The sequence below is a fragment of the Lontra canadensis genome, unplaced genomic scaffold (genome assembly GCF_010015895.1).
Source record: "Lontra canadensis isolate GAN:19392208 unplaced genomic scaffold, GSC_riverotter_1.0 scaffold51, whole genome shotgun sequence".
Classification (NCBI taxonomy): domain Eukaryota; kingdom Metazoa; phylum Chordata; class Mammalia; order Carnivora; family Mustelidae; genus Lontra; species Lontra canadensis.
Window position 1 is genome coordinate 12,244,672 of NW_022631045.1, and position 14,821 is coordinate 12,259,492.

General features: G+C 35.9%; 1 protein-coding gene and 1 long non-coding RNA gene across 2 annotated transcripts in view; one reads left to right on the forward strand and one right to left on the reverse strand.

Annotated features, from left to right (window-relative positions):
- LOC116877377 overlaps positions 1–14,821 on the reverse strand; it is a 73,982-nt gene that overhangs the window by 15,578 nt on the left and 43,583 nt on the right. Inside the window, exons 5-6 of the long non-coding RNA XR_004384627.1 lie at positions 12,031–12,229; positions 9,546–9,605 (exon numbers count right to left, since the gene is read on the reverse strand). This is a non-coding gene — a long non-coding RNA (uncharacterized LOC116877377). The remainder of the gene's footprint in view (positions 1–9,545; positions 9,606–12,030; positions 12,230–14,821) is intronic.
- KCNRG (potassium channel regulator) lies at positions 32–3,879 on the forward strand. Its single transcript, XM_032874103.1, has 2 exons — positions 32–931; positions 3,148–3,879. Exons 1-2 carry the CDS (start codon positions 351–353, stop codon positions 3,386–3,388), a joined length of 822 nt encoding a protein of 273 aa, XP_032729994.1. The 5' UTR covers positions 32–350; the 3' UTR covers positions 3,389–3,879.

Here is a 14,821-nt window from a genome sequence, read left to right on the forward strand (position 1 = left end):
CACTGAGCCACCTAGGTGCCCCCATGGATAATTTTTTCTTAATGGGATACAGGAAAGGGATCTAGTTGACATCTATCCTTAGAAATATTAGCCGTTTTTCTTAAACACTCCAGTTCCTCATCTGTTGCTTTTTCATTTTGTATACTGCAAGTTCCCAAGCAACTCAAATTTGCAAACACAGCTATGGATACACTATTTGCTTTAGAGTAGTTATATGGGAATCTAGTTCTCTTTTGTTATTTTCCCCACCCATTCGTTTCTTAATCATATATAACTAGCAACATTTATGGCTAGAGGTTGATTTGCAGGTTCCTAAGTCTGTATAGCCTCTAGTTTGAAGCAAGAAAAGGATGAGTAGTCAGGAACTGGTCACTTTGAATGTGGGAGGGAAGATATTCACAACAAAGTTTTCTACCATAAAGCAGTTTCCTGCTTCTCGGTTGACACGAATGATAGATGGCAGAGACCAAGAATTCAAGATGATTGGTGGCCAGATTTTTGTGGACAGAGATGGTGTTCTATTTAGTTTCATCTTGGATTTTTTGAGAACGCACCAGCTTTTATTACCCACCGACTTTTCAGACCATCTTAGGCTTCAGAGAGAGGCTCTTTTCTATGAACTGGATCCTCTGGTTGATCTCTTAAACCAAGAACACCTGCTACAGCCAAGACCTGCTCTTGTGGAGGTGCATTTCCTAAGCCAAAACACTCAAGCATTTTTCAGAGTGTTTGGCTCTTGCAGCAAAACAATTGAGATGCTAACTGGGAGGATTACAATGTTTATAGAGCAACCTTCAGCACTGACCTGGAGTAGTAACTCCTTCCCTCCTCAGATGACCTTACTTCCACTGCCTCCACAAAGACCTTCTTACCATGACCTGGTTTTCCAATGTGGCTCTGACAGCATTACTGATAACCAAACTGGAGTCAGGTATTTTGTACTTTGAAGTATCTCTCTTCTAATATGAGTTCCTGATGTTTCCCCTCAAAACTGCAAGTTTCTCATGGCTGAAACTTTTCTTGGAAAAAATTATTACTCAAATGCTTTGGAGGTAATAAGTAGAGTTGGGTAGAATGATCAGATAATTATTGTCCAAACGGCTATTTTTCAGAGGGAAAAAGGGTATTGTTACTATGTAGGACAATAGGAATAAACCAAGACTGTCTAGGGAAAATTGGAACCATGGTCATTCAAGTTTTAAGAGGAAATAATTTTATAGATTATTATATAATAATTTATAAAATTATAAAATAATTTTATAGATTATAGAAATAATTTTATAGAAAATTATATGATAATTTTATAGATTATTTTATAGATATAGATTATAGATTCATTGTTAGTGAATTTGGCTTAGGACTGAGAGAGACAACGCCTTTTTTCCCCCCAGAAGATTCTTTTAGTGGTTGGCATATAGGAAAGTCTCAGTAGTTTCTCTTGATTTCCTTACACTCTACATATATTTGTTCTTTTAGTCCTTATGATTTGACTATTGATTTTCCTCCATCTCACTTTACTTTTAAACACCATTATGGCAGATATATCCCATAGCAAATTTGGTATCCATTATATCTTTGGCACTCTGAGACAACTCAAAATATTGGGATAGGCTGTCAGTATGTTAAGGATAGTTGCTCCTGAGTCAATTATTCACTTTCTTCCCCTGTTGTTCTTGGCTGAACACTAAGGCTGATTTCTACTCTGCTGTCAGGGACACTTTTTTTTCTTCTTAAAAATGTCTTAATGTTTTAGTAACTGTCCCACCATTGTTTTAGTAACTGAAAGCTGGCTTTAATTTTCAGGAGGGAAAAAAGTAGTCTGCATATGGTCTTTACTGATACTACTTAAATTTTTTTTTTTTTTTGGGGGGGGAGAAAAGGTACACATAGTTTAGGAATATTTTCTTGACTTTAGCAGTTTGCCTCTCCCACAACACACTCCTTTGTTCTACTTACCAACTGAAGAACACTGGGCAATATGACAATTCTTCAGTTAGTACACTTAATAATTTCCTGCCCTCCCACGAAAGGTTGAAATGTCACTTTGGGAAAAGGGAGCCAGTTAAATTAATAGGTTGATTGTGAAGAGAAATTAAGACCCCATCTTTATCTCAAAGTGTTTTTTTGTTGTTGTTGTTTTCTAAAAGATTTTATTTATTTATTTGACAGAGAGAGAGAGAGATCACAAGAAGGCAGAGAGGTAGGCAGAAAGAGAGGGGGGGAAGCAGGCTCCCTGCTGAGCAGAGAGTTCGATGCTGGGCTCAATCCCAGGACCCTGAGATCATGACCTGAGCCGAAAGCAGAGACTTAACCCACTGATCTACCCAGGTGCCCCTCGAGTCAAATAAACAAATGCTGAGAGGACTCAAAGACATAAAAATAACCTTGATAGTATTTAAAAGGGTAATACAGCTATATCAATGTGGACATGTTACGCTGACATTATTAAAACTAACATACAGCCAATCTGAAAAGTTCAGGTTGGTTTTTTTCTTGAACTGTGCATATTGGTTCCATAGAATTTCCTAGGAAATATAAAATTTTGTCATTTTTGACTCCAGAGGCCTTTTGACCCTGTGCTTTACTCTTTAACAATGGATAGTTACTGAGTAAAAATTGACAATAAAATATTGACATTTTTAATCTGCAAAATTGTACCTGAAAAAATGCATTTGATAGAAATAAGTTACAAAAGTAAAAATCTGTAAGGTCAGTGCTTTTAATGGGTAGAATTAGATCTGGGGGGGGCAACCAAATGTATTAAAATATTCATTAAAATGATTGAATCAATTCATTAAGATGATTAAAATAACATTAAGTTGAAATGAAATTAGAAATAGTTAAATTATATTAAAAGATTAAGCTAATTTGTTTGGACAAATTGCTCCAGAAAATAATTTCTCAATGAAAATTCATCAATGTTGGTTATATTCCTAAATGTGGATTTAAGTGACTTTGGAGATCACACAAAGGTCTCTATTTTCAGTACCCTGCAATTACTAATTTGGATTTATAAAGGAAGTCTCAAAAAAACTGATCAAAAATGGTATGATGACTTTATTTGAGGTTTTAAATCAAATTGGTACGTTTAATTTTGCTGGTTATTAAGGGAATGCTTTATAATCAAACATCTGTTGTGTGTTCTAGGTATGTTTCTATAAAACCAGATAACCGAAAATTGGCCAACGGAACTAATGTCCTCGGCTTACTAATCGACACTTTATTAATGGAAGGCTTCCACCTAGTCAGCACTAGAACATTATCCTCTGAAGACAAAAGTGAATGCTATAGCTTCGAAAGGATACAAAGGCCTGAAGCTCTCGCCATGAACAAAACATTGAAATCAGAGATTACCATCATGTCAGAGCAATCTCAGAAAAAGAAATGAAGATCTCTGTTCTTTTTTAGAGTAAAGAGAAATTGCCATTTTCTTGTTTGGAAATTCCGTATTTATGGCATGTGTGTTAGTCACATACGTACTCATCCTAACTTCTTGGTCTTATCTCCTAGTATGCCATCTTGGGCAACTATACCTCAACGGTGCTTATGCCACACTAACTGCTTGCTGCTCTCTAAATAACACTGTCCACTTGGTGCTTTGGCACATGTTCCTTCTACCTTCAATGCCCCTTTCCCTTTCTTTTCTTCATGAAAAGAAGCTCTCAAGAGTGGGTTCCGGAATCAGACTGCTTGATTTCAAATCTCAGCTTAATCAGTTACTTCCTATATGACTTGGGCAAATTATTTAAGCTCTCTCTGCTTCAGCATCTTCATCTATCAAATGGGGATAATGTATCTCCTTATAGGATATATGAAAATAAAAGGAGATAATGCAAAGTACTCAACACACTGTCTGGCACATGGTAGACACTAAGTAACTATTAGTGACAGCAATGATGATGATGAAGAAAATGAAGACTGGGGTCACCTGGGTGGCTCAGCGGGTTAAGCTGCTGCCTTCAGCTCAGGTCATGATCCCAGGGTCCTGGGATCGAGCCCCGCATCGGGCTCCTTGTTCAGCAGGGAGCCTGCTTCTCTCGCTGCCTCTCCCTGCCACTCTGCCTGCTTGTGCGTGCTTTCTCTCTCTCTGACAAATAAATAAATAAAAATCTTTTAAAAAAAATAAAGAAAATAAAATGAAGACTGGTGGCCTACTTTCAATTGTACCTCTTCTGTGAGGCCTTGTTTTTCCTCTTTCCCAGGCATATTAATCAGACCTTTCCTCTGTACAGACTTATATGACCATCATAAAAACAAACTTTTTTCACTTGAATGTGAGCTCAATCAACTCAATAGTTTTAACACTACTGTGTGTAAAGCATTATTAAACATTTGGTGAGAGGAATAAACTGTTACTAATTAGCACCTACATTTGGTGAAAAGCTTCTGAATAACCTCTCCTTACATTTAAAATATCCATATACCATGACTTAGTGATTCCTCTTGTAGGAATTCTTCATATATATATGTGTCATTTTGAACCCTAGGATAAACATCTAGAAAAGGAAACATTAACTCAAAGAGCACCAAACACACAGCAAGCTTAAAAACCTGCATGGAAGCAGTTGAGTACCTTTTTAAAAAGTACAATTAATTCGTTCAAAGACGTATGTTAAACATTTGTTAGACATCCTAGTAGGTTTTCAGGATTAAAAAATGAGTAAGACAAAAGTTCTTATCCTCAAAGAGCTCATATTCAAGAGAGAAAGTACATCATCATAATAGCAAAAGATAAGAAATAAACTCAGTTCATCAATGGGAATGGGTAAATTATGGTCCACACCATGAAATACTATGTAGCCTTAAAAAGAATAGGGCAACAGTTTACAAATTAAGGAAAGATCATCAAATATCTGTAAGTGGAAAAAATGCAAGGTGCAGAATGATGTATAAAGGGGAAAATATATTTCTATTGTATGTGTGTGTGTGTGTGTGTGTATGTGTGTGTGTGTGTGTAGTTTCCATCTGTGGAAACATTCTCATTTTCTTATACATGTATAGAATTTTCAGCAAAGATAGGGGACACCTATGTAGAAGGGAACAGGGTTAGTGGGGTTTAGGTGTGGAAGGAAGACCTACTTTAACCAGATCATGAAGATGTATTATCTATTTAAAAAAAAAAAAAAGGAAGAAGATATACCTGAAACATGTATGTGTGTGTGGAGAAAAGAATTTTAGGGGGACTATAATGGCATAGTACAGCCCATTATCTTATACTGATACAAATGTTTATACTACCTTTCCTAGTAAAGAATTGCATTCCTGAAATTTCTACCAATTATAGATTTGTGTACTAGATTGTAGAGAAGAAATACTTTTATAATTTCCTAACAGTATCTCAACAGGTTATGTATAATGTAGAAGTGAAAAATACTTCGAGATTAGTAACATCAAGGTTAGCAGTTGAAAATAATGACCCAAATAAGAGAATAAGCCCCATGAATAAGTATTTTGGTTTTGGTGGCACCTATCCCCTCTTTTTGGCAAAAAAGTCAATTTAGTTGTTTTACTGTGTCATCTTAATTTTGGGGATGATGTATTTGGTTTCCTTGCTAGCACCATATTCTAGGGCACAATATTTTTATTCTGGTAAGTTTCCGACATTTTGTGACTTAACTAGTTGGATGCAGTTGGCATGTTTATATATACAACACTGTTTAATTCTGTATAGAGCTTTGCTGATAAGAGCATTAAAAAACTGATAACTGGTTAAAAAATACTGAAACAAAAAATATTTTAAAAGGTTGGCAAATAATAAGACAGGAAATGTTTAAACTACTGTTAGGGGATGCCTAGGTGGCTCAGTTGGTTAAGCATCAGCTTGCTTCTCTCTCTGCCTGCCGCGAGTGCTCATGCTCTCTCTCACACTCTCTCTTTCTCTCAAATAAATATCTTTTAAAAAATTACTGTTAATATGTTCTCAGTCATTCACATTTGCAGAAAACTACTCTGAGTTGAGAAATAAAATATTCTTTTTAACATGCTAATAGAAACATACTATCTATGGAGACACAATATATATGACATTCATTCATTCATTCAGTAAATATTTACTGACACCTTCTGTGTGCCAGATACTATTTTAGGCATCGGAGATACTACAGGGAACAAAACAATGCCTTCCCTTCTAGAGTTTTTTCACAAAAACAATTCATAACATTGACAATGGGTTTAATCAGAATAACAAGCATTATTATTAAGAATAACAAGCATTATTAACAACTTCTCAAAAGTTATGAATTCACAATGCAGAGGTTTTTAGGAGATAGACTATTTCAATTTAAAAAAATATATTATTCATTAGGAAAAGTGTAGGAAAAATATGTTATTCATTAGGAAAATAGTAGATTGAGTTATTTTGATAAATATTTTAGAGATTATCGCATCTGGAGACACATCTGTCAAGATCATTTCAGTAAGCCTTTTGTGTTTATTCTAAAATAGAATGGGACACTGTCACTGGGATATCAAGATATGTAAAAAATAGAGTCTCATTTTAGAAAGGGAGGCAGGCAAATACAGTATGAAGAAAACAGGGATATATTAGATGCACCACAGGCAAATTAAAAACTCTTACCTGCTTTAGAAAAGAAAAAAACTTCAACATTTTCATACAGATACCACTTAACTCTTAACTTCTTGACTGAACTGACTTGTCAGTGTTAATTTAAATTATAAGAAAATAATGGCAGAAGCTTGTCTTGGGCAAATGATGCTGAAAACTTATCAAATCATACATACCTATCAATCCATCTCATATATAAACATGAATTATCACAATGATACAGTAAGTTCTGTCAGTCCTTAACAGGACCATTAGTAGTTGGGTCTACCCTATTCTCCTACTTCTGTTATGTTTATTTTAGCTTCTCTCCATCATCCATGGCTTTATTTTGGATAAGGTACTAAATAGCTTATCCTTTTTTTTTTTTAAGATTTTATTTATTTATTTGACAGACAAGAGATCACAAGTAGGCAGAGAGGCAGGCAGAGAGAGAGGAGGAAGCAGGCTCCCCGCTGAGCAGAGAGCCAGATGCTGGGCTTGATCCCAGAATCCTGGGACCATGACCTGAGCCGAAGGCAGAGGCTTTAACCCACTGAGCCACCCAGGCACCCCTAAATAGCTTATTCTTGAACCTCAATAATTTTACCTTATAAGTGATTGGAAGATGTTCCTAAAAAGATTTTCTAAAAAGGAGATCTAATGTTGAAATTTACTCTTGAATTTAATATACAAATCACAATTACAAAGAGTTCTTAGGTTATGGTAAAGTTGGAATTAATTTGGGGTGCTTCCAAAATATATCTGAAATCAGGAGCCTGAAATGACATAAAATGGTCAAAGGAAAGCAGCTAGAGCAATAATACATGTTTTAGGGAATCATAAGATATTTCAAATTTATCTTCTATACTGCTTACAACTGACAAACTTCAGTTTTGCTTTGTAAGTTTTTGTATTGGTTCTCTATCACAAATAATAGAAATGGTCATCACCAGAAACATTGCTGAGATAACGAAAGACTTGCTTAGAGCACTCTAAACCTCCCATATTCTACTTTATTTTTCCTCTGTGCTGGGGGAGTTGACTCCTTACCAGCAAGTTTAGCAATATAGAAGAGCTACTATGGGAGAATTTTTTAAAAAATAAATTTAGGAAATTTTATCACCTTCCTGGCGCCAAAGAACCCATGAAAGAGAAATGTGATATCAAACTTAGTGTTTCAAACAAAGTTCAAGAAATAGAGTTGACATGAGAATACATTACTAAAAATACTTAAGATTTCTGGACTACCAATGACCTAGTAAAAGCCATAATTACTCACTAGCTTTGCCACAGAACTACACTTCAAGAATTATTAGGCCTTCTATCAGACCTATTAGAGGTGAAATTTTATGTAAAAATTTCACCAAAAAACTCATTATGTCATTAATATTAAGCTTAGGAAATGTCTTAATATTTACCTAAACTATGAGATAGATCCAACCACAAAAATCTTTTAATGGAAAGAAAGTTAACACCTTACATGGTAAATGGAAGTAAGTATTAAGCATGGCACAGAGTAAAAGAGCAACAACATGCAGCAAAATAAATAGGATTTTGCTCCCTGAACTAAAATGTGCTTAGGATTTGTCTCATTACACAGAAATTTTACGTAGGCAGCATTCTGTACCTTCACATTTCATACCAACATCTCAAATCCAGAAATAATTATATATATATTTTTAAGATTTTATTTACTTATTTGAGAGAGAGAGAGAGTGAGTGAGAGAGAGCACAAGCAGGGGGAGCAGCAGAAGGAAAGGGAGAAACAGGCTCCCTGAGCAGGGAGCCTGGTGAGGCTGGATCCCAGGACCCTGAGATCACGACCTGAGCCCAAGGCAGACACTTAACTGACTGAGACACCCAGGTCCCCCAGAGATCCTTATTTTAAAGTGCTTTTTATTCTTAACAGTTGAGTAAAACACACCCAAAACCAAGTGTTCCTATTTCATATTACTTTCCACTACTTCACACTCCAGCAAGAATCTGAATTTCTTTGGGTTCCCAAGTTGGAAGCCAAACAGGAGAGGTTTGCTTACTCTCCTTGTAGTAAGACACCCCCAAGAAGTCTGGCTGCAATGAGCTTCCACGAATTTTTTTTTTAAAAGATTTTATTTATTTATTTGACAGAGATCACAAGTAGGCAGAGAGGCAGGCAGAGAAAGAGAGGGGGAAGCAGGCTCCCTGCTGAGCAGAGAGCCCTATGTGGGGCTTGATCCCAGGACCCTGGGATCATGACCTGAGCCGAAAGCAGAGGCTTTATTTAACCCACTAAGCCACCCAGGCGCCCCTCCACGAATTCTTTTAAGATGAGGACTGGGATTGTGCTTTATACTGATCTTTATACTCCCCCACAATGCTGGACATTTAATGGTCTCAACTGAACTGAAAAATTTGGAACACTGTATCTCACTGAATAGGCACTTGGAAAAACAAGTATTATAGTAGATTCAAAGACGGATGACACTTTATGTAAAAAGAGTCTGAAGGAACTGATTCAAGCTAAAGACTACAGGAAAAAATCCCATAGTATTTTTCTATTAAAAGTTTATTTGGGTAGGATGTGTGGGTGGCTCGGTATATTAAGTATCTGCCTTCAACTCAGGTGATGATCTCAGGGTCCTGGGATCAAGCCCTATGACTAGGTTCCCTGCTCAGTGGGAAGTCTGCTTCTCCCTCTTCCTCTCCCTCTGCCCCACTTTTGCTTGTGCTTTCTCTCTCTCTCTCTCAAATAAATAAAATCTTAAAAAAAAAAGTTTACTTGGGTAATAGCATACCCAATGAAATGAAAATACAGATGTATATAGGAATACTAACAAGTTGAAAGTTACACAAAATTACACATTTAATCAGAGTAGAACAGTCCAGGCAAAATTGGAACATACATAATTTGCTAATAAAAATGCAATGCTATAAGAATGCTTTGTAATTAAAGAAATGTTAAGGGAATACAAGTTCAGAATGAATGTTATATGACCATAATTGATATTAAATCTTGACTTACCTCCACAATTTAGGAGTCATAAAAAGAAGTCATCAGACCAGGCATGTAAGTCAGATGTAACTAGGAAAGAAACAGAAAAAAATGTTCCCAGTTCTATATAACCTGATTTGAAGTCCTAGGTTTATTGAACTTGAATTAGTCAAATGATTCAAAGGTTGAGGTGAAATGGTCTAAAAGATGCTGACATATCCAGAAGACATATTACTGATTAACATTTTAGGGTTCCTTACATATCATTAAAATGGTATATATATTAAAAAATCAATTCAAGATGTAGAATAATGTGGAATTTCTGTCTGATGAAGGTGGCTGCTTTTCACAACAAGTAGTAACTAGGTAAACAGAACAAGATACTTTGATACTCTAAGTAGAAATCCTACAACACACTGTTTAGCTCCTAGAAAAGCAAAATATTTTCTTTCAATTAAATTTTTTCCCCCTTTGGTCACTTTTAAATTCCTGGCTACAATTTACTGAATCCCTGTTGGATTTGTACTGGCTAACACCTTTTTTCAGAAGCAAACCTGATTTAGGGTGAGAAGAAAGTCACAGCCTCTTAGAACCTTCATTTCTACTTAACTGTGTTTCTCCATCAAAAACAAGTATTCATATAAGGAATCTCAGTTATCTAAACCTATTTTTGGCCATCTTCTGGAATTTCTTATATCTCCTTTGAAATGCCAAAACTGCACATTTGGAAAACTTGTCTTCCTGGTTTTCAAATTTCTGTTTATTATTATAGCTCTTCAGCCAGAATGCCAGGTCTTTGTGCTTTACTGTTTCTTGAAACTGGAGACCAGCACATTTCCCACAATTCAATTACCTGTCTTTCCATTTGAGAAATTAAAGCCATGTCAATTTTATAAAGTTTTAACTGACTCACTTATTTGAACTTTAAGTTCTCAGTTTCATTCCCTCAATCTAATACTGGGAAAGATCTCTGTTTTATTAATAGACATGAAGGTAAGGTTCAAGAATATTAACACACATTAGTTATTAATTCTCATAACTAATGTAAGTGTAGGGATTTTCTTACAGGCATAAGCTTGGAATATGACAGTTTTAGGCAAAAAGAGAGTTGATTTTTGGGAATGTTTATTTAAGATTATATACCTAATGAAATAATTTCTTTATGTAAATTTATGTGTTACGTATTTCTTTTTAAAAGAAAGGGATTGGGGTGCCTGGGTAGCTCAGTCAGTAGAGTGTTAGACTTTTGATTTCAGCTCAGGTCATGATCTCAGGGTTTTGAGATCAAGCCCTGAACGGGGCTCATGCTTGGTGGAGAGTCTTCTTGAGATTCTCTCTCACTGCCACTGCCCCCTGCTTGCACACTCGCAAGTGCATGTGTGCTACTAAATCTTTTTTTAAAAAAATATTTTATTTATTTGTCATAGAGAGAAAGAGAGAGGACAAGCAGAGGGAGGGGCAGGCAGAGGGAGAAACAGGCTTCTTGCTCATCAGGGGGGCCCGATATGGTGCTGGATCCCAGGAGCCTGGGATTATGACCTAAGCCAAAGGCAGATACTTAACCAACGGAGCCACCCAGGCGCCCCTAATAAATCTTTAAAAAGAAAAGAAAAAAAAAAGAAAAAAGAAATAAAAGAAAGGGATCTACTATCCTTAATAGTTTCAGTTAGCTGATCTACTCTTACCAGCTTTATGAGGATAACTGATAAATTTACCTTTCAAGGTTGACTTTTACATAGAATTCCCCTTCTTTATATTCAGTGATCTTTAATTAAAGGATTTCAAATGGAATGCCTGGATATCATCTTAAATTCAGTATTACCAAAATGGGACGCATCTATCTCACACTAGCTTCTTTTAACTGTCCTCTTTCAGTGATACTGCTGTTGTCTTCCAGTATCAAAAACATACTTTTTGACACCATCCTTTTATCCAACTCATGATGATGTTCTACAGATTTCTTTAAAATATCTTAAATTTATTATTTCATCTCCATTCTCAGTGATATTATTCTATTCAGGTTTTCTTTACTCCTAGATTACTACAACAGTTACACATGCCCAGTTTCTTTGCCACTGGAGTTTATATCTCAGAATCCTTCTATATATTATATAGTACTGCTATATTTAATTTCCAAAAATTCCATTACTTTGTCAACTTCCATTGTTTTGTTGGAAGAGGCCATAATGTCTCCCTATTCTATGCTATATCAAGACTGAAGTTCTCTAATTTTTTTTTCTAGGCAAAGGTCCATTTATGTAGTTTTAACCCAGTTATCCAAATTCATGTAACCTTCCTTTCAGGTCTTAAGGCAAAGGTTCCCAGTTCCTTTTTCAGGGAATATTGCACTTTCTTTTACCTTAAATTCTTATTCACAAACTAGGAAAGTCCACTATTTAACAGTTCAGTACATCTTAATTTATGGCATACAGGCCACAAATTATAAAATGAAGACAGTTTTTGAGTCAGTAGGGACAACGGTCTAATTCCCCTGTGCTTCCTCAAATTTACTTACAGTTTTGTGATGAGAGATCATCTGGTGTGGCATTTATTGCCCTTTGCTGGAGTGAGCTGTTGTGAGGTACTCTGCTCTATACGGACAATGTCTGTTTTCTGTTTTCAGTCTCAGTCCTTTCTCCACATGGTCTAGGTACACATGGAATAGTCAGTTCTCACCTTTGGAGGGGAGGCGGTGGTGGTATCAAAATACATGCCTAGAAACAGGTCATAAAGCAAATCAATAGAGGGGAAATTGCTTTGCCATATAAACCATTACTTAATTGCTGGTTGAAATTCTGGCTTTTGGTTAAATGTTAAATACAACAAGTCAACGACCCTCAAAGCTAAATCAAACTCAATAGCAACAACAGATCCTTCAAAAAAATGTAATTTACATATAGGTTTCTGAAAAAGACATAAATGTCATACAGATTTTATATAAAAGCTCTAAGGGTATATAAAATAAATTCTTATCACATTATAAATACGATTTAAATGTCCTAGTGGAAAACAAATGCTAAATATTTGAGCCACAGTTTCATTTTAGATTAAAAAAAAATATTTTATTTATTCATTTGAGAGAAAAGGAGACAGAACACAAGCAGGGGGAGAGGCAGGGAGAGAGGGAGAAGCAGACTCCCCCCTGAGCAGGGAACCCAAGGCAGGAATCAGTCCCAGGACCTTGGGATCATGACCCAAGCTCAAGGCAGATACTTAGCCATCTGAGCAACCAAGCGCCCTAGTCTTAGATTTCTAAAAGCTTTCTTTGGGGTGCGCTTGGCTAACTCAGTTGGTAGAACACAAGACTCTTGATCCCAGGGTCTGAGTTCAAGCCCCATGATGGGTGTAGTAGCGCTTAAAAAAAAAAAAAAAAAAAAGCTTTCATTGGTGTGATGTGGATAATTACACAACTGTCCAAGAAAATTAGAAAACTTATTTCACTCAATAAGGTGGTTCCAGTAAGCAGAGGGATTCAGAAGGATATAATTTACTTTAAAGACACACTTCAAAGAATTGCAGCAGGTGCTCAATACATTTGTTTTTTTATGATTATGGTAATGGTGTTTCTTGAGAAGTATTTTTTAATGTAAGTACTTTCCATTCTATCATCTCCCATCTCCTCAGAGACATACAAATAAAGGCCAACAGAAAACAGTTATACTATACTTCATTGACAAGCTTTAGATTATCAATTGGATTACCAATGGCTCTCCAGAGGGATACTGAAATTGCAGGGGCCTTCTAACTGTTCATAAACCTACCCACAGGTTTTGGCTTTGATTACAAAAATTTTTAAAGACAACATTTTACGATCAATAAGACTTGAGGCATGAGTGTTAGTAGGTTAACACAGAATCAAAGGAGCTCTGTAAACATAGTAAAAGATGAAGAACTTTTTATATTACCAGGAAGGAGCCTAGGCATTTCTGTATTTATCTAGCTGGTATTCAGCCTTTTCAGAATAAATTTATTATAAAGATATTATTGCTGATTTTCAGCAACCAACTGCTATTCATCAAGCAACCACTATGTTAATTTTGTGGAGTATACAATACAGAGTTAAGATAATCCATGTCCATAAAGCACGATATATTAATTGTTCTAAGTCAGGTATATGAATGAGCACAAAAAAGAGAAAAGGCATGTCCGGCTGAGGAGGAAAAATGAACTGGGAAAATTTAATGCACAGAGTAGGTAGCCTGAGAAGATTTAGACAGGTGAAGATGAGGGAAATGACACTCTTGAATAAACAACCTGAGCTAAGGCTTAGTTGCAAATTAGAGAGGAATTTGGAAAAGGAGTATTTCTATTTGGCTTAACAGTACTTTGGTATTAATTCACAATCATTCATAGCATAGCTTAATTCATAGCATTAATATTACTCTTATCTACAGCAAAAAAATATCCCTGGTAATAAAATATTGGCTATGAAATCCTTTCCTCTCAAGAGTTCTCACTTGATTTGCTGAGTAAAAATCCACAGACTGCCTAATATTTAGGGTACACTTGTCTAATTTAATTCTAGATTTCCTTCCAATTGTGTTTTTCCCCCCCTTCAAGTCATCACATTTTGGCTCACAGGGTTGCAGGGAATTCAAATACTCTTGTTTTCTTCTATTAGAAATTAGGGCACTTTAGGCAAAAGAAAAGAATCTCAGGGGCACCTGGGCGGCTCAGTTGGTTAAGCATCTGCCTTTGGCTTGGGTCATGATCCTGGGGTCCTAGAATCGAGCTCCACATGAGGCTCCCTGCTCAGTGGAGAGCCTGCTTCTCCCTCTCCGTCTGCCACTCTGCCTACTTGTGTTATCTCTCTGTCAAATAAATAGAATCTTCAACAAAAAAGGAATCTCAAACATGGTTGCATTCATTTCCCTATCTATTCCCCAATACCAATCTCTGTTTTTGATGTAGTATGTGTTATTCTTTCCTATTTGATGATACACGGACTCATGTTTCTTATACTTGAAGTCTCTGATTTCTTCATTTCACTGATTTACTTCTACCTTTTCTTTAAGGCCAGGTCATCTCCCACCTAAGAAGTCTTCTTTGATGAGTCTAAGTCCACATTTTCTTTGAGCTTCTACTGAACTTCGTCTGCATGACAGAATTTACACTACACTATTTTCTAGATGTTTCTTGTATGTTAATATATTATTTCCCTCTAGGCTATAAGTTCTTTGTTGACAGTGACAATCTTTTTAGGACTAGAGTGGGCATTGAATAGGCCCTTAAAAATTACTCAAAAAATACAAACAAATTTAAAAAAATTTTAAAGTAAACACAGTGCCACATGTGGGGCTTGAACT